General features: G+C 47.3%; 1 protein-coding gene and 1 pseudogene across 2 annotated transcripts in view; one reads left to right on the top strand and one right to left on the bottom strand.

Moving 5' to 3' along the window:
- Positions 1-17,275, bottom strand: part of MCM8 (minichromosome maintenance 8) — an 87,031-nt gene extending 69,756 nt beyond the window's left edge. Inside the window, exons 1-4 of one of the 2 annotated variants that reach the window (XM_086774902.1) lie at positions 17,007-17,275; positions 16,720-16,860; positions 15,907-16,018; positions 15,587-15,809 (exon numbers count right to left, since the gene is read on the bottom strand). In XM_086774902.1, coding sequence (XP_086631028.1) covers positions 15,587-15,809; positions 15,907-16,018; positions 16,720-16,860; positions 17,007-17,177 — 647 coding nt within the window. In that variant the 5' untranslated portion in view covers positions 17,178-17,275. Of the gene's footprint in view, positions 1-15,586; positions 15,810-15,902; positions 16,019-16,719; positions 16,861-17,006 lie in introns of those variants that run through there. The other variant, XM_086774903.1, reaches the window with a different exon arrangement.
- LOC147618468 (uncharacterized) lies at positions 6,898-11,030 on the top strand (annotated as a pseudogene).
- Positions 17,276-20,559: the final 3,284 nt, after the last annotated feature.

The following is a 20,559-nucleotide window of genomic DNA, read 5'->3' as shown; positions in this document are numbered from 1 at the left end:
ACTGACCATCCCAAAGGATATCCCAAATGCCGAATCAAATGAGTGGAGTGAACTATTTCTCCTGGCCATAGCAAATTATGCCACTGTTTTGAATGCAAAGGCAACAATTTAGATTTGTGAAAATTGATTTCTAGGCCAGCCGCAAGGGCAAACAAAGAAAGAGCCTGCATCAAAGTAGAGAGATCCTGATGTGTGTATACACACTATATACACACTTTGATGGTGTGTATATACACACACACACATATATACAGATATGTGTGTGTGTGTGTGTGTATATACCAAACAGCGCCACAAGAACAGGCGTTCTTTAAGAGGCAGATGACTTTTCCAAATGCGAAACAATGTACGTTTCCACCACATTGAATATTTGGAGAGAGACCATAGCTGATTACCATGTCTGACTATCCATGCATCCGATTGCAAGAGGGCATAAACTGTCCCAGCTGAAATACATTCCATAGCAGTGGTTCCAAGATTCCAATCAGATAGCCGGGAATCCACATTCAAGCGAGGTAAAGGAGAAATATCAACAATCATCCGCTGAATTTCTGTCCAAAGATGAGAATAATGGGATCCCAATTGAAAACGATCCGCCGCAACAGAGAAGGAAAGAACCTGACCAGTGTCATCCACCACCTGATGTATCTGACAAATTCCTTTTTGAGATAGAAAATATGCCTGACGAGGTGAACGGTCAACCAAAGTGGAAGAAAATACACGACTCCAATGCAAACTCTCTAGCCGCAGGGAATTGCCCATCAAAGATCGGGAACCATGCCATGTCATATGTGAAGTAACTTCCTTCCAATCAATAATGAGAGAAGAAGTGAAAGGACATCCCGGAATGTGTCCTTCAAGTTTTCCACATATAAGATCCCAGTATGTGGGTTGCCAATGACCATAGAATGGCGTGACAATATGCCGACACAAATGGGACACCATGAGAGTCCAGGGTTGCTGCTGATCCAACAAAACCGGCAAAAGCATGGCTTTCCTAGCCAAAACATGACGTCTCAAATCCAAAATATTCAGGCCTCCAAGGCGCTTAGGAGAGCATAACTTGTCCATGGATAACAATCTGAGGCCCTTTCCACGAGATGAAGTGCGCCAGAAATGCGCCAATATACTTGACATAAGGGACTTCAAGCGGGATTGAGAACACACACACACACACACACACACACACACATATATATATATATATATATATATATAAATGGTTATGGAATGTGCTAGGGGTGTGCATCAAGTTAATCATTCAGAAAACTGTAAGGACAAAACTAACCCCTACAGTTGCACAATTGTCACGTGCATCACGCATGAGTGCCACATGGACATGCTTCCTACTTGCACCCCACCTTCTAGGCAAGGTATGTGGTAGAATATGGCCTGTTTGGGGTTGTTCTGGAAACCTAATAGATGCTCAGTGGAGGTGCCCAAGACATGGACCAATAGTGGGGACACAAGTTAGGCACAATAAGAACACAAGAAATGACGTTTTGGACATCTTTTTGGGGTCATAGAAGGGGTAGCCGACCAGCATCATGACACACTATAAAAGGGTAGTGTAGAATTCATTTAGGCCATCTCATATCATAAGCCCTTGCACACATACAAGGTGAATACAACTGTCTGTTGCAGTCTTCAGCCCTTAACGCATGCAGCATTTGGAGATCATCACTATCTATGCATCAGTAGATAGGTATGCATAAGGAGGATCTCATCCAAGATCCAAGTTCATCATTATAAATACTCATGTTTTGCAATATTCAGTAGATTTAGGTCTATCTCTCTGTCTTCTGTGCATTTGCAAGATAAGATTGATTAGCATTAATCTCGCGTGTGCTTAGCATCAATCATATGTTTGTCTTGCCTCTGAGTCACTCATGTGACATTGGTATCAGAGCATAGGATCATCCTAGGTAGAGTTTGTGAATGGTGAATTAGGGTTTTTGAAATTAGCATTTGTGTTCTATGGTTTGTAGACTGTAGTCAAGATTAGGGTTTCCCTGTTTTGCACCAGATCAGCCCTTGCAACACTATTTTCAGCCGTAGATTCAGTGTGCAAAGTCAAAACCCAAAATTAGGGTTTGCATTTTTGGATTTTCAACTAGGATCGGCAAAAGTCTTAGCCTAGGTCTAACCTAGATAGAAAATGGCTTCTCTCAGATACTCCCTCCACAAGAACCTCACCTTGATAGAGAGGGTTGCAACCATGATGGAAGAGTACAAACAAGGATGTGAGGAGATAAACACCCGCCATCCGCGCAGGGACTTGAAGAGATTGCCACCGGATACAGACGATGACGAGAGGAAGAAGCATGACAAGCAAGGCACCAATAGGAGGCGGAACACATCTGGAAAATTACAAGGGTGGTTGCAACCGAGGTGGTAGTGTTGTTCATGGAAGATAAAGCAAAGGTCAAAATGAAATCGCCTAGGGCCGAGGAGCAACCCAAGACCAAGAGCATTCGTCCAAGCAAGGAAGAGCTTCTAAGACAAAGAGGTGTAGCCACCAAGGGTGTCCACACTGGACGGACCACCATACAGCGTCACACCGCCACACCGTAATAGCGTCACACTGTCACACCACCACAATCAACCTAGAGGTACCATTCCAGAGCATTCGGTGGACAGACACAAAGAGCGGTGCACACACCGACATTGAATGCACCAATTGACACTCCAACGGGCATCCCCTAGAGATAGGAGATTCTACCAAAGGTTGCCACCTCCAGGCATCTACCAAAGATAGGTATTCGGGACAAAGAAACTCCTGTAGATGAGGATGTTCTTTCCACAGGGACCTTTCGGAAAGCCGGGCAGGTGGCAGTTGATTACTTGCAGAAGGAGGTGCATACTCCAGGCTTTGTGGTTCCGGATTCAGAGGGGATGGGTGATAGGTTTCAAAAGGCCTTGCGTGGTCTTCAGCAAGTTTCCAGGACTTGGCTTTCCACCATAATAGGTGTTGATCCTTGTGAGCAATGTGATGTCTCTTTGACTCAGAAGCACAATGGTTCATTGATTTGGTTGATGGACACCAGATTGGACGGGAGCTTCCTGATGAGGCAGTTGAGCTCATGGTTGCAGATGACTCTTTGGGAGGCAGGTTTGCGTATCTTGTAGTTTCTGCGGCATGCGAAGGATCATGGACTCTTTTACACAGGATGGAGTCCGACTCCACGGTTGAGTGACTCAGATTGGGGAGGAGATCCGGACACGAGGAGATCTACTTCAGCCCAGGAGCAGTTTTATGGAGCAGTAAGAGGCAGTCATCTGTTGCCTTGTCATTGACAGAGGCAGAGTACCGGCTCCTTGTGATGCTGCTTGTGAGGTGGTGAGGTTGCAGAGGTTGCATTGCGGGATTGGGCTTCTATTGGAGGAACCCATGGTCATCCAGAGGCACTTTGTTCGTGAACAGATCGTTGCTGATGACATCTTGCTAGAGTTCTGTTCGACGGAGGACAGTACAGTGGACCTCTTCACGAAGTTGCTATCTCAGGATTTGCTCAAGCGGCACCCCAGCTCCCTGTGGTTGGTTTCCCAGCCAGGAGCTGAGAGGGGGTGTTAGAAGTCATCTCTTGTCTATACATATACACCAAGGCCTTTGTTGTGGGTGTGCCCGCCCTTGTAGGTGTTTTCTCATTTTTCCTCACTCCCCGTATTTTTCCCCATATTTTTTCCCATTCTTATGCACACATACAGTTTCAGGAGCCACGCACCAAATTGTGGCTATTTGATATGCTTGTCACACCGACCCTCCTGTACGGAGCTCCAATTTGGGGGCCCAGTATACATCACAAATCTCAGAGAGGGACAGATGAGGGATGGAGGCAAATGGAGAGACCACTGATTATGATGATTGCCCGCATGATTCGGAGCAAATCATCAATACCACATGAGATTGTTCGGGCTGAGCTCGGTGCCCCACCAGTAGTAACGGAGGCCCTATTCCAAGCAGTTACCTTTTTACAGCGGCTATGGGAGCTCCCTCAGCAGAGGTCCTCCCGTTTGGCATTGACCTCATCCATACAGTTGGCAGAGGATGGAGATACTCATTGTTGGTACGCTCAAATGAGATCATGGTTTGACCTACATGGTTTGCGGATAGAGGCACTACCACCCTTTCAGTACAGTCTGGATTGCCCATTTTTGGATCTCACCCGCTCAGAGCAAAACCGCGTGATCAGGATGGATATCATCAGAGTGGACACAGAGAGGACATGGACTAGCCCCCTTGAGCCCTTGGGCATGAAAATGACTCATTACAAGAGCCATTTTCTACACCTCTCACCGGATGATTTTATCACCCGCCCGGCGTACATGGATGTACACCTATCACATGGGATACGTTGTGCCATTGGACAGATCCGGACCTCATCACACCAGCTGCGGATTGAGACAGGGCGATCTGTGCATCAGATCATGGATGACCGCATTTGTCAGCTATGCTACCAGGAGGTAGAGACAGAGGAACACTACATTTGCCGATGTACAGTCTATTATGAGATCCGAGGGAGATATCACTGCCTCTTGCGAGAGGGTTTTGGGCCGTTACGCAGGGTCATGGAGTTTGAGGATCAGAGATGCCTCGGATTGTTTCTACTTGAGCTCAGGAGACATAGAGAGACCCTCTTGGCAGACAGGAGGCCGAGCCATGATGTACCTAGACAGAGGACCTTGACAGATTTCTTCAGCACCAGCACCAGCAACCCAGCCCACACACCTCCTGATACCTCCTCCATTGGGCCATCAGAGCACCGACCACGCTCCCAGGGAGTCACCACTCATAGAGCAGTTATCTTATGTCGTGCTCGTCGGCCACGCCCACCAGGATCCCGACCACGGTATCCTCACCATTGCCAGATCAAAGCCATTATTGCTTGGCATCGGAGGCGCCTACCTCGCTTCTACGACCTCTCCATTCTAGACAGCCCCATGGCGGAGATACTTGATCTAAGGAGAGGGCAACACTTCAATTGATCAGCATACATGGATCTACCTTATATACATTTTCCAGTATTTTCCAATATTTTCTACTCAGTATCATCTCGGAGTCTTGCAGTTCTGTTCTTATAACTGTAGGACAATCAGTTTATTGTACTTTTTAGTCTTGTTCTCTTTGATGAGACACCAACTTCAGATGTACTCTCAGTTTTGGTCTCATAGGCCATTATGGCCTCTTAGAGACGTTAATATATCATTTCATTTCTCTCCTGGCCGGCTGCTCTTTCCCTCTCTCCTGTCAGTGCTGGCCGTACAGTAGATGCCTTTGGTGGTTTTCTAGCGCTGGTTGTACAGTGCCTATTCTCTCTTTTGTGCCTTGGTCGTACACAGGCGACAACAGCTGACTGCTTTTCTCTCGTGTGCGCTGGCCGTACACAGCCGACTGCAGCTGTTTTCTACCCCCTTTCAGTGCTGGCCATACAGCAAACATCATCTGGTGGTTTCCTTGCGCTGGCCGTACACAGCAGCCGATCTGTTTTCTCTCTCTGCCCTCCCCCCGTCTCTCTCTCCTGCGCATCTCTCCCTCCCCTCCCTCCCACCTGTGCACCCTCTTGCCCGCCTGCACCCCGCCCTTTGTCCCCTCCATCTCTCTCTCCCCTGAAGGTCAGCACCATGTTGAGACCAACCCTGGTCTGCTGAAGTAAAAGTCACAGCCCACAAGGATTAACGACAAAAGAAACGTCATGGAGGCACGTATGGAAAAGCTCGAAAAGATGCTGAAGGATTTGAAGAAAACCACGGACAGCAACCTCAACACTGTCCAGAAGAACCTCCTCGATTGCATTGCTAAGTTGGAGACCGAGGCAGAAACATGGAAGAAAGAAAAGGAAACAATGCAGGAGGAGATTGCCCAGCTTAAAGGCGAAGCTTCACTGCGTGAACGCCCAGAAGAAGGGGAAATCCTCGAGGCAGACAAAGAAGCCATGAAGGAGGAGCTCACCCAGACGATTACCAAAACCCTGGAGGGCAAGATGGAAGCAGTAAGAGAAGGATGGGTGGAAGTGGTCAAGAAAAACATTAAGAAAGAAGTACAAGAGGACACGCACATGGTCCAATCCACACTAGATGAAGAGAAGATGAGGAGAATCCGTCGCCTGAACATACGCGTGACAGGTATTCCAAAGACAGAGCAGTGCACCCCTGAGGCGGACGGCCGAAACTTATGCATAAATTTAGGCCATGCGGAGGATGCACCACTTCCATTCACCAAGATATGGAGGACAGCCCCACCCAAGGACCCCACCCAAAGTAAAGCACTAATGCTACAGTTCGCAGACGAAGTGAGCAGGCAAACCTTCATGAGATAGAGAGTTATTCTGAGAAACCTACCAGGGGACCCCATCTACTTTGATGATGACCTAACTTGGATGCAGAGACAACATAGGAAATCATGCATGCCACAAATTAAAGCAGCACGTGCTGAAGGGAAAAAGGCACATTATAGAGACGGCCATGTATACATAGAGGGCAAGATGGTGGCATAGCGCCATATGGCCTATGGGACACAGGAAATTATCAAGAAGCACAAGGAGATATATGCAGCAGTTTGGAACTGCAATGGGGCTCTATGGACACATCCAGGCAGACGAGAGGAGGTTATGGAGAACCGGGACATCATGTTTCTGACAGAGACACATGAAAGCCCAGAGAGAGGCTTACCACGGGTAGCAGGGTACCAATGGGAACTAGTGTATAGACAAGGGATGCGACAGGGCACTTCCAGAGGCTCAGGTGGGATTGCTATACTATTCAGACGAGCACTACACCAGCGTATCAGGGTGGTGTCGAGAGACCCAGAGGCACGCTACATGTGGATTAGCCTACAGCTCTTAGAGGTGAGAACAGTTTACTTGGAAATATGCTACTTCCCGCCAAAGGGGTCGAGATTCAACACAGGTCACATGGAGGACCAGATTGGAGGAGGAGAGGAGAGAGGGGCCCTTCCTAGTGAGTCTCCATACGCCACTCTATCCGCAGATATCCTACACTATTCGACCATGGGGGAGGTTCTCTTGATGGGGGACTTCAATGCACGCACACAGAATCGACAGTGTGAATCATTCGACTTCACAGATCCCCTCATCCTACAGGCACTAGACGATGTAGATGCAAGGACCACGAGGATGTCAGAGGACAGTGGGCCAGACAGTACAGGTTATGGGCAACACCTTCTAGACCTGGGAGCTAGACACCATCTCGTTATTTATAACGGGATGTCACAATGGCCAGAATCGGGAAGACTCACATGTTTCCCATCATCAGGAGGCAGCAGCACTGTGGACTACATATTGGGCTCGCGGGAGAGCACAGACCTGATAGACTCTTTCACTATCCCTACATGCCCCATTGGTGCGGACCATACTTATTTGGCTTTTTCTCCTAGGAGCTCTCTTGATCTGCCACCCCCGACCACTCAGGCATCTCGTACCATCTTCCACTTTACCCGGGAGCTTGCAGACGTTTATGATTCAAAAGTACATGATGGCCTCTTTGGTATGGACCCTACAGCACCCATCGATGTACCGACGGCCCAGCTTTCACACATACTGCACACAGCAGCTAGCCACAGCTTTCCACACCATCTCCAGACAGGGAAGCCTCCTAGATCCGGGGACATGCCCCTGAATAGATGGTATGATAATGAGTGCAGAGAGCTTCATCGACATCTCCGAGCCCAGATAGCGAAAGGGGAAATAACACAGCAGCAGGCCAGTAGACAGATGCGGTCTCTTACACGCTGTAAGCGACGCACATATGAGGAGGCTCACTACTGGGACATCTACCAACATGCTCATGAGCAAAGATGCAGCCACTACTTGGCGACGACTCAGAGAGCCACGCCCCCCCACCCCGATTACTGATCCTCAACGCTGGCAGAGTTATGCAGAAGGGCTTTATGATGTTCCGCACCAGCCACTCATCCCTCGCCCCACCGAGACTCCTCCGACCTCATCAGTTTTCTTTACTACAGATATGGTATCTCGAGCTATACATAGATTCCAACATGGGAGAGCTGAGGATCACACCGGCTTACAGGGTGAGCATTTCATTTATGCAGCTGACACACTCTCTCCTTTTATTGCTTACCTCTTTAACAGGGCTCTCGTAGAAGGTTTCCCAGCTGAGTGGACGATGCACACTATTGTACCGATCCACAAAGCTAGGGACATGTTGGACCCCGGTAATTACAGGACTATCATGATTGGTCATACCTTGGCCAAACTCTATGGGGCTATCCTGGAGGCAGAATTGAGCACATGCGCTGAGAGGGAGGGGCTTCGTGCCCCTGGTCAGGCAAGTTTTCGGCGAGCCTTCTCTACTATTGATCACATTTTCACCCTGAGATGCCTGATTGACCAAACTCGGGCACGGAGACAGAGATTCTATTGCTATTTTGTGGACTTCCGCAAAGCCTTCGACACAGTCCCGAGAGAGCGCCTCTTCCACCACTTACAGACACTGGGCATACCCCCCGACATGATGTGGGGGATTTACAGATTATATGAGCAAGTGTTTGGACGAGTTAGATGCCCAGGGGGACTATCAGATATGATTGCCAGCACCATTGGTGTGAAGCAAGGCTGCCCTCTCTCCCCGACACTCTTTGGCTTATACATCGACGAGGTAGCAGACTACATAATACACGGAGGAGGCTCTGGGATTGACATCTCAGGTACGACTGTACACATTCTATTATATGCTGATGATATCATTCTTGTGTCGGATACTCGGACAGGGCTACAAAGGCATCTGTAGGCCCTGCATACTTTCTGTGCGGAGCGAGGACTCACAGTGAACCTTGGGAAAACCAAGGTTATGGTCTTTCATACATCAGCAGCAGTCCGATGCCTGTCACGTGCACACCAGTCAAGTGTACAGTGACATGGCATCATTATGGCATCATTAGCATCATCAGATTCATCAGATATTTTACCAGCATTTATCACGCATTATTCAGGTATTTTATGCATTTTAATAGGCATTTGTGGGGCAGCCGACTAGCTTTATTGGGAGACATGTACTGGCCGACTGCCATCTGGCCGACCAGCCCTCTCACCCACATATATATAGGCGCCTCTCCATTCAGCATTCAGCACCTCAGCATAGCAGCATTCAGTCATCAGCAAGTTCATCAGTGAAGCGCATCCTTCATCTGGATCAGCAGCGTTTCAGCATATCACCATCAGCAGTAGTTGCAGTTAACGCATCACTCTCAGCATCATCTACAGTTAACGCATCAGCATCAGCACCATCTTCAGCAAAACGCAGCAGCATACAGTCCAGATTCAGCCATCATGTCTGCGTTTCATCATCCCTTCAGCATACAGCATCTGTTCCCTAAGCCTCCCTTCAGCGTTTCCTTCCAGGAGACAAGGGAAAGAGTGGACAGCAGTTCAGCCCGCATTTACAGCATATAGGCAGCATATTCAGCAGTACAGATCCATTTGGATCTCATTGTAACTTCATTCATTCATCTAATATAGCTGCATTGCATTGACACATATGTGTTTGTCTCTTAAACATCATTAAGTGCAGTTAAGTATAGACTCAGGTTGTGATTACTATGGTCTTAACCTCTCACATGTCACAATGCCAGACTATCCTTACACTAGCCCGGGGACAGGTAGAGGTGGTGGGCTCATATGTATACCTTGGGGTCACATTTACCAGCTCATCAGGGAGATTCTCTATGGCACAGGCAGCCAGAGACAGAGTGACACGGGGTACGCAGCACTAGCAATTTTGGAACGCCAATGTCACCAGGCACACTTCCAGAAGCCCCGTACTAAGGGGTGGCTATTTGATACACTAGTTACTCCAGCATTGATGTATGCAGCAGCAGTATGGGCACCAGGTTTGGCTACATCCTCATGGGCACAGATAGAGCGCCCTCAGATTTTGATGCTCTCACGGATGATCCGCAGCAAACCTTCAGTACCACATGATATCCTTCAAGCGGAGTTTGCTGTACCACCTATGTTAGTAGAGGCCATGTTCCAGACTATATCTTTTATACACAGGATGCGGGAGTTCCCACATGATATCCTTCAAGCGGAGTTTGCTGTACCACCTATGTTAGTAGAGGCCATGTTCCAGACTATATCTTTTATACACAGGATGCGGGAGTTCCCACTAAATCGGGTATCTCGGGCTGCTTTTGAGGCATCCAGACAGCTTGCTGAGGAGGGACATACCTGGTCATGGTACTCCCAGGTGGTACAGTGGATATCATCACACAGGATTGATATTGACAGATTACCACCCTTACAGTATGACCTAGCTGCACCACACAAACGCCTCTCTCAGACAGAGAGGAACAGAGTCATGAGACATGACATTTGGCAGGGCCACATACAGGAGACTTGGCTATCTCCCAGTCAACCACTCCCAACGAAGATGCTCTACTACGGAGACCACTTCTTGCGCACCTCCACAGACGGCTTCATCCAGCGACCATGATACTTGGAGGTCCACTTATCACATGGAGCCAGAGTAGCCATCGGGCAACTAAGGGTCTCATCACACCAACTAGAGATCGAGACTGGGAGAGCAGCACGCATCCCTCGAGCAAAGCGCATTTGCAGATTATGCCACACGGGGGTAGAGACAGAGGAGCATTTTTTTTGCCAGTGTGGTGCTTTGCAGGAGATCAGGGCATGCTATCCTGATGTTTTTAGAGGGACCACATCACTTAGACAGATCTGGGAGAGATTGGACCAGAGACAACTAGGCAAACTACCACTAGCACTACAGAGACACAGGGAAATCTTACTTCAGACACCCGCACATCATAGCGGAGGAAGACAGTCCCAGTTGACTGACTTCTTCCATAGATTGGCACCAGTAGCCCAGCCACACACATTGGGAGTGACATCTCAGCGAGCGAAGGAGATTCGAGCTAGGCGACGACCCAGACTAGCCGGCTACCAGACACCACGGCTACACCACAGAGAGATCGCGGCCATCCGGTCTCGACACCAACAGGAGGTCCAGGAGCAGCTGGCACATTTTCGCTTTGATCCAGGACACATGTTCCAAACATTTACGGCATCCTCAGATTGGATGTATGACATATTGTACCCAGACTATGGGACTGGATGGAGTTAGGAGTAGATAACATATCATACTTGTATCACCCCTTCAGCATATAGAGATGCATTAGTAGCCCTAGTACTCCATCCACACCCTCTCGTTTGTACACCACTATTGAGTCTCCTATGGTCGTGTTGTCATACTTGTACATTTTATTCTCGCTCCACATTTTCCTTTTGATGACTGGAGGAACATCATTGTACTACTTGTTTGTCTCATAGGCCAATTTTGGCCTTTTGCAGACGTTAATATATCTTTCTTTCTTTCTCTCTCACACACAGAGATATGCCATCAGATCGACTCTCACATAGAGCTTTTGAGGCGTCCAGGCAGCTCGCAGAGAGTGGAGATAGGAGATCATGGTATTCACAGATGATACAGTGGCTCACTCAGCATGGTCTTGACATAGATCACATGCCACCTTTCCAATATGATATACATGCACCACACATCCAGCTCTCTCACAGTGAGAGGAACAGAGTCCTTCGGCAGGATTTATGGCAGCGATACACTCAAGAGACTTGGATTACACCCTGTCAACCTCTACCGCCGAAGATGCTATACTACAGAGATCAGTTTATGCGTATCTCAGCGGATGGATTCATACAGAGACCTGGATACATGGATGTGTACATGCCTCACAATCATAGTAGCAGGGGAACGCCGTTTCCACCCCTTGGGAACGGTGGAACGCGTTCCCCCAAGGCTGAGATGCCTAAACCGGGTGGAACGTGCATGGGGGAACGATTTGGCATGGGAACGGCTAGGGGAACGTGGGGGAACGTGGGGGAACGGTTTCATGGAACGTTTGGCTGCCGTTCCCCCTTTGGGGAACGTTTTTTATGTTTGGCCAAGAAAAAAAAAAAAAAAAGAGAAAAAGTGTACCTGTTGTTGCGAGCCGCGTGTGGATATCCTTGAAAGATGTACCCTATTGTTGCCTGCCCTCATACTTCCTAGGCCCGTGCGGCGTGCGTACTTGACAGCTCTGAGTCACGAGTGGGCTCCTCTCTCAAGTCTCTTTAGACTTTGACTCCTCCTTTCCAAGGCAAGGCAGCAAGGCTACTTACTTTTCCCTCTCTTTCTCTCTCGTTCCCCCTTACCGTTCCCCCTCGTTCTCGTTCCCCTTGTGGCCCGTTCCCGTTCCCCTGATGGGGCTTTCGTTCCGTTCCCGTTCCCGTTCTGTTGCTACTATGCTCACAATGCCCGAGTGGTGATTGGCCAGCTCAGAGTGTCATCACACCAGCTTGAGATTGAGGCAAGTAGGGCAGCACGGACCCCCAAAGCAGAGAGGATATGCAGACTATGCCAGGAGGAGGTTGAGAGTGAGGAACATTATGTATGCAGATGCAGAGCATATAGTGTCATTAGAGAGAGAGACACCACCATCTTCAGTGGACATCCCTCACTCCGCTAGATCATGGAGTCCGCAGACCAGCGCAGATTTGGCCAGTTCTTGCTAGAGACAGCGCCACACAGAGAGACACTGGTACGGACTCATACCACACGGAGAGGTGGGCGACAACTCCAGCTCACTGATTTCTTCCAGAGATCTATCCCAGTGCCTATCCTGACACACGAGGGGGTTACACTTCAGCGCGCTGCGGACCTCTGAGCCAAACGGAGACCAAGAGCACCAGGCTACTAGACTCCCAGACTACATCAGAGGGAGATCACAGAGATACGGGCTCGACATCAGCACCATATCTAGGAGTGGCTAGCTCACTTACACTCACACCCGGAGATCATGCTCCGAGGTATTTTTGCCTCGCCATCGCCTATGTATCACATATTACACCCCCATTATGGTACTGGTTGGAGCTAGACAGATCTGCATTGCATTCTTGTATACCCTGCGCATATAGGTTGTATATTGAGCCTCTAGCAGTAGTGCTCCATCCATCACACCCCCCCACTAGCTCAGTATTTTCATAGTTTATTTCATGTTCATTTTGTCCTTTTTTTTTCTCTGGACATCCAGAAGACATTGACAATTGTACATTGATTTGTCTCATAGGTCGAGTTCGACCTCTAGTAGACGTTAATACAGCTCTCTCTCTCTCTCTCTCTCTCTCTCTCTCTCTCTCTCTCTCTCTCTCTCTCTCTCTCTCTCTCTCTCTCTCTCTCTCTCTCTCTCTCTCTCTCTCTCTCTCTCTCTTTGCGCGCCTCTGCCCGCCTCTCTGCAGATGACCTGCTGTGTCGCCTCCCTCTCCCGCCTACTGCCCCGCTTGCTGACGCTCTCTCTCTTCGCTTCGCTGTTCGCCTCTCTCCCGCCTGGGCTGGCTCGCTATGCTGACCCGTGTCAGCAACATAACTCTCTCTCTCTCTCTCTCTCTCTCTCTCTCTCTCTCTCTCTCTCTCTCTCTCTCTCTCTCTCTCTCTCTCTCTCTCTCTCTCTCTCTCTCTCTCTCTCTCTCCATTGGCTGTGGGAAGTATTGCAAAAAGTCATGGCCAAGACCGGAGTTAAAGAGGAGCTCGTGAAGGTGGAGGACAAGCTCAGCACAATCATCAAAGAAAACAAGAAGATGGTCGACTCTTCCGTTACCGCAATCATAAACCGCCTCTCCAAACTCGAGAAGGGATTTGACAAAATCCAAGAGCTCGAAGAGAGAACATCGAGGCAAGAGGAACTAGTGGAGGCCAAATTGCATACCAAAAGTCAAGCGGCTGAAATCTCAGCCCTCAAAAAGGAGTTGGAAGCCACTTCACAAGGCAAGCTTGAGAATGGAAAATTTCAGCCCTCCTTGATTGAAGAGCTGAATACCATCAAGGAACAAATGAGGATCATTCGAGAGGAGGAGCAACATAAAGAGAAGACATCTTCATGGGTGGAGGTGATCACAGAGACACAAAAGAAGATGGACGAGGCGGAGAAATGGATCGAGGTCGCCAAGAAAGGGAAAGGTAAAGAATCGCCACCACCCATCCCCACTCCCACCATCATCAACATGACCCTTGGAAGAGGAGCAAAGGAGGAAGACCCGGGCCTTACATGTACGAGTGTCCGGTCTAAAAGACCGTGATGATGCGGAAGGGGAAACCAAGGAGCTCTTCTCTATGATTGGGCATGGAAGCCACGCACACAAAGGCATGGAGAGTGGGAAAGAAGAGAGAAGGTAGTGGCGAATCTTCTAAGGAGAGAGCACTTATCATTCGTTTCCCCTCCATGGAAGCGAAGGACTTCTTGAAGAGACGTCCTACACTCAAGAAGACGGGAATATTTCTTGGAGATGACCTCACACTCTCGCAGCTTGCCCACATGAAAGAAGTTATGCCCGAGGTAAGGGCAGCCCGAGAGAAAGGGAAAGTGGCCTTCTATAGAGATGGTAGAGTGGTGATTATGGAGAGGCGCTTGCTACTTGGAATAGTAGAGAGAGCTTGTGGACAAGATCACCTTTTATAATAGCAAACAGCTTTACAATGGCAATAGCCTGTAGAAGTGTTGAACAATGTGCAAGGGATTGGATGGATACAACTGAATATAACAACCAGCCTTCTATAGTGGAGATGTGACCTGGCCGACTGCCTTTGGAAACGGGCCGACCTGCTCACAACTCACTACACAAGAGAAAAATACATAAAACCCCATAAAATAGGCCCATAACACTGAGATGCACAAATTCTAACACACAACCCCCAACCTAGCCCAGTATGCCACAGCCTCCCCCACCGCTCCACGACCTTTCCACACTCCTACACCTCCTCTTTACCAACCTACTCCTCCTAGGTGACCTATCTTCCACCACTCATTCCTAATCCTCTTGCACAAACCACCATAGCAACAATCCCCATGAACCATCCTACTCGCCCTCCCCAACCCTGCAATCGCCCTGTACTCTGCGCTACAGAGTGGGGAATATGGTCATTACCAAAGCCAATGCCCCCTTCCTAAAGATGCTCTACCCTGCAGACATTGTCCAAAATCCAAGGATCATTATACCCAAGGATTGCCCCAAGCAAAGGGCATCCACTTCCTCCGACTTCACATTCCCAACCCTGACCACCCACTTAGTCTCAATAGGACATCTAGCGTCCACTTGCTCCCCTTCCTCTCCCACCCTTGGTGTGTCCGTCACACCCACACTAACCATTCATGAGGATCCACCATCTGCCATAGTGGTCATCCGATCACAACGGAAGGCCATGCCTAAAGAGCAAATGGGAGATGAGCCCATTGATAACACTCCTCCACTCCCTCAAACAATCATAGACCAATCCTTCTTTTGCAAGCCTTCAAGGACCTCCACAACCACCCCTCTGTGTTGGACAAACCACCTACCCTCTCCCTCCCACATTCCAAACCATAGCTTACACCTTTCTCTGTGGAGGATCTACTCAAGGGAAATTCAATGACTTCTCCAGATTAGCCCCAGTGTTCAACAATGTCTCAGAAACCAAACAAAGAGAAACTTGGTTCATACCCTGACCATGTAAAAGAATGGGAACAACTTCATAAGCTGCAAAACTTTAAAAAAACAAAATGTACCTCAATTTCTGGAAGTTGATGGTCTTCACAAGCGTTCTGTTTGGCTGAAACGTCTTGCTCTTACATCCATGCATACCACACGATGATGGCGGAGAATAACGACCATCAGGCAGCTGTTTTTCCATTGCATAGCCACATTTTGTGCATGAAAAGCACATTTCCACAACTAAAGGCTTTACCATGCTCATCCGAACGACAGTACCCCGCACAGATATCAATCTGCCTGTACAAAGCTTGTGTGAACATTATTAACACCAAATGGCATAGAAGCATGCCTTTGAACAAGATAACGAGCTGCAGGACATTGTTCTTTTACCAACCAATGTAAGCAGCCTTTAAGTGTTTCAAGGCCAGCAAGGACTCTGGATAATTGTGCAGACGTATGTGAATCTTTCCGGGATGCTGAGACTCCTTATTGCCAGAGAAAAGTATCTGAAATCAAAACTAGGGTTAGTTGCTGTCAAGCTTGGCTGATACATAGCCGTAATGCTATGTTTTAAAAGCCCCTTTGAAGCTCAAATTAATTAACAAAGCTAGGACTAGAATTATAAGCAAATTTAAGGAAGGGTAAGATTAAATGGCAAGTTTGAAGCTAAGGTTGATTAGTACCTTTTAAGGGTATGTGGATGGCAGGACCTTTGAGGATAGGGCTAATCAAAACAGCAAAATTAAGACTGAGGTTAATCTGCAGATTTAGGGCTAGGTTTAATCATTACCTTAGAAAAGATAGTTATCAAAGCCTTTAAGGCTGGGTTTAATCAGTGCCTTAAGAGTTAATCAGGCCAGGGCCAATCTGAACCTTCAAAGCTAGGGTCACATATCCTTTAAGGGTTAATGCCAAGTAGTTTGATTAGCACACTCAAAGCTAGGGTTAAAGGGTAGACTTTTGAAGCAAGTTGGCTAAAATTAACAAGTACCTTTAAGGATGGCAGCGTTAAAGATACAGTGCTCAGAACAGTTTAAGGCCAGAATTAATCAGTACCATTTTAAGGCCACGGTTTACATATCAGATGTCAGGCAGTTTTGATTAGCACATAAGGCTAGGATTGTTTGATCAGAAGAACATCTTAAATAGCTATGATCATCAGAAGCATTTACAAAGCCTTGTTTTTTTCTGAAGAATGCAGGCATACCTCATAAACAGCGGCAGCAAAACATGCCAGTGCTTCCGCGGGAGCAAACTGTAGAGCTGGAGCGAAATTAGGCGTTGCCAGGTGTCTTTGCATAGCCTGGAAATCCACGGGCAGAACATATACATTTTCTTCAAGCTTCACCTGTTAAGCATCAAAACACAGGATATGAAGCTCAGAGCATGCAGAGCACAGGGAGAAAAAACCAGAAAAGCCTAGAAAAAAACCATCAAAACACAGTGCATGGCTCTGCATACAAAGCTGTGGACCAGAAAACCGAAGAAAAGTACCTGTGAGATGAGGACCTCTCCTTGCGGCGAATTGAGGATGTCGAAGAGCTCCTTATAGAGCTCGACTTTGGGGTCCTTTTCGTCGAAACTTGCGCCGGGGAAGTAGTGGTTCCAGCAGAGGGGGATGCCATCCATGGCCACTGTTGCGAACGCGGAGACCCCCTCTTCCATCTTTGCGACTCGCGAGAGATGAAAATGCAGATTCTGTCCTTTGTTTGGCGCCAACTTCCAAACGCCTGTTTTGGTTCCGTTCACACACGTCCGTGGACATGAAGAGAGCAAAATGGATCTTCGTCGAATCTCCAAGCAAGTATATGTATACGGTTTACACGACCTCCTAATAACTTCAATGTATTTTTTTTTTGGGGGGCGAGGTAAGTTACAAAAACAAGCTCAAGAAATTGGAAAAAAAATTCCAATAGGCCTTCCACAATTATTGTGGAGAGAGACAGCCTAGAGGGCCTAGTGGCATGGGCTTTAGAGAGAGAATTTCATGGCAAATAAAAGCTAATGAGAAAGGAATGTTCAATGAACGAGAGAACTAGAGAGAGTTTTTGAAATTTGGCTATTTAGAGGATGTCGGGCCCATAAGTCATGAAAGGTAAAGGTGCATTAACTCATAGAAAGCAAAGGTAGATGGGCAGCAAGGTAACCCCTCATACACAATGCTAAGGCCTTTGCCATAGGCAGGCCAAAAAAGGGAAATATCACACAAGCCAACCGTTAGAGAAGCTTTTACTTGGCGCCATCCAGCATCTCTGAGCTATAGGGGTTCACAAGAATTATGAGCTCAGCGAGAAAGTAATCTAGCTTCCAGTCCTGAACGATAAGTGTTGGAACACTGATGAAATACTATCTGATTGCGAATAAGCCACATCTGGGGTTCATGATGTGGAAGCGAATCTAAGGCCATATGCTCGTAAGGGCCAGGTTGAGGCTCTTGCTCTCCCCAAGTAGAGCTTGCTTCCACGTGAATTGGTATTACATGCCCACCACCTTGAGCCACCGTTTGGCTCCATTCCATAGAGTTTGGGCATGGGGATAGGCCCAGAGGAGATGGAAAGCATCTTCCTTATGCAGTAGGCATACGTGTGAAACAGGTGTCCACTTGGCTAGTCTGTCGCCAGCAGATAGCCAGCTTCTGATGTAGAACCCTCCATAGAAATACGTTAATATTAAAGCATGGGGTAGCCTTCCACACTTCAGATGTTCGACGTGTCCACATTGGGACCAAATCCTAAGTGCCCAACATGGCCCATAGCAATGTCCCTAAATTTGGCCAACTGGCTGGCTAATTGGGCTGGCTGAAGGGAATGAACCTGTAAAGTGCAGCACACCAACTGAGTTGGGTGGCTCTCACAACGTTGGGTGTGAAAGTGCCTCGGGTACCCATTTGAAGGACAACCAATGCTGTAAGGTTCAAATCATATTGTAGAGTGATATCATCCCAGTCACGCCATTGAGAAACTCTAGCATACCAAACATCTTGCCACATGTAGACTCCTCTTTTGTGGAGCTTACTAGCCTATCGTAGTTGAAGCATCGCTTGGCCTACCATCTTTTACATTTTAGAGTGATCACCCAGACACTCTCCCCAAGGGCTCCATCTCCCGTAAAGTGGGCATTGTCCAACCCACTAGAGAGAAGAGAGGATTTCCTTCCACCAAATGACCAGCCCGTGAATTAAGGGTGATGCTTTGATGTGACATTGTAGCTAAGCGGTGTCTCCGTGTCAGGCCCAACCATTTTCCTGGAAGACCCTTGGCTTGTTGTAGAAAAAATCTGGTTATTCCTCCCCACGGGCAATAAAGATGGTAGTACCTTTTCCTTCTCCTCCAAAGGTCCATACCTATAGGCCAACTCTCCAAAAACAAACAAGGAGAGCCACAACAGAAGGAAGATTATCTGATCCCAATCATCAGGGTCCATACCTGTAGTATGTTGATCACAAGGAAAGATGGTAGTACCTTTTCTTCTCCTTCAAAGGTACTAACTCTCTAAGAACAAAGAAGGAGAGCCACAACATGAGGAGGATTCTCCCAATCCTAAGTGAAAAGAAAAGTGTAAAGCTAGATTCACAAATTACCAAGAATTCTTGCATTCAATATACAACATGATGTTAAGACAGGTGAGTCTCACACCCCCAAGGTGGAGACGAATTTCTCAAGGGACCTTGTCTTCCAAAAGTTGGTTATACTAGCTACTGGCGGTCTACATCCATCCATCCTAGGGCTCATTAGGAATCAAATCTTATGGCCTCCTATCGAGGAATGAATCTATTGTCGGTGTGTCCACGATTCGATGGGAATGGGCCCCTAGGGCATGCCATCCGAGGACAGATCTCTCTCAGGTAGCAGGCGTGTACCATGTGTGTACTGCATCCAATTTGAGCAATGCTTGAAGTCACTAATCCCTAAGAGAAACCTCATCGCATGCTCTATGCAGTGATTGGATGGATTTCAATCAAGTAATTTCACAATGTGCAAGTGGTGCTCTCCTAGTGGGAGATGGGTTCTACTAGGTGATTAGATGTCTTAAATCAACTTTCTTACGGGAGGAAGTTAGTTAAGCTATACTATAAATTTGGTTATAGAAAAGAATGACCCATGAATTCTCATCTACATGTCTTTGTCTTTTTTATAATAAAAGATAAAGACATGCAGCTAGCCAAGACAATTTGTGGCAATCGTAGCTGAGGATAGAGGTCAAATATAGATTTTTTAATCACTTCATCATTTATTTACTTTGTAACCCTTTGATTTTAATGGAATATTTGTAATCGATTTAGTCTCTTCAAAATTTTATATTTGTATACATTTGATTTTAACATTGGTCGACATGGAGGCATTGAGGCTATGGAAACATGGAGGCATTATTAAGGGGGTCATGGGCAGTATGTTGCATTTAAATGCATGCTGGCATGAAGGCAAAGAATAATAGCATGTTGTCAATGCTATAGTTCTCTTATGCATTGTAGCATGAAGGGATGGATAGGATGCAAGTGGGCATGGCATGCATAATATGGGCGGCATTGGGTGTTGGTGGTAAATCCAACGGACACGACAGTCGCTTACTAACTGAAAACAGATTTGTCAATGCCCAAGCCCAATGGGTTTGGAGCTTTCAAACTAATCAAATAACACATAGAAAAACACACATGCTCACTCGCTCACTTAGACAGTACACAATGAATGATATTCAGACACTGAATTACTGTGCTCTTCAAACTTGTACAATTATACTCTCTCTCTCTCTCTCTCTCTCTCTCTCTCTCTCTCTCTCTCTCTTTATTCCTATTTGCTTCCTACTTTATTAAGTAAGAAGGACTTTCTTTCTTGTCCGGATGTTGGCCTTTCTGTTACATGACTGTTACATGGGAGGCATTGGGTGTCGGTGGTAAATCCAACGGACACGACAGTCGCTTACTAACTGAAAACTAATTTGTCAATGCCCAATCCCAATGGGTTTGGAACTTTCAAACTAATCAAATAACACATAGAAAACACACATGCTCACTCTCTCACTCGCTCACTTAGACAGTACACATATTCAG

The sequence above is a fragment of the Cibotium barometz genome, chromosome 35, assembly GCF_041138505.1.
Source record: "Cibotium barometz isolate CiBa-2024 chromosome 35, ASM4113850v1, whole genome shotgun sequence".
Classification (NCBI taxonomy): Eukaryota; Viridiplantae; Streptophyta; class Polypodiopsida; order Cyatheales; family Cibotiaceae; genus Cibotium; species Cibotium barometz.
The sequence above is the reverse complement of the archived record's forward strand: the minus strand, read 5'-3'. Positions and strand labels throughout refer to the sequence as shown.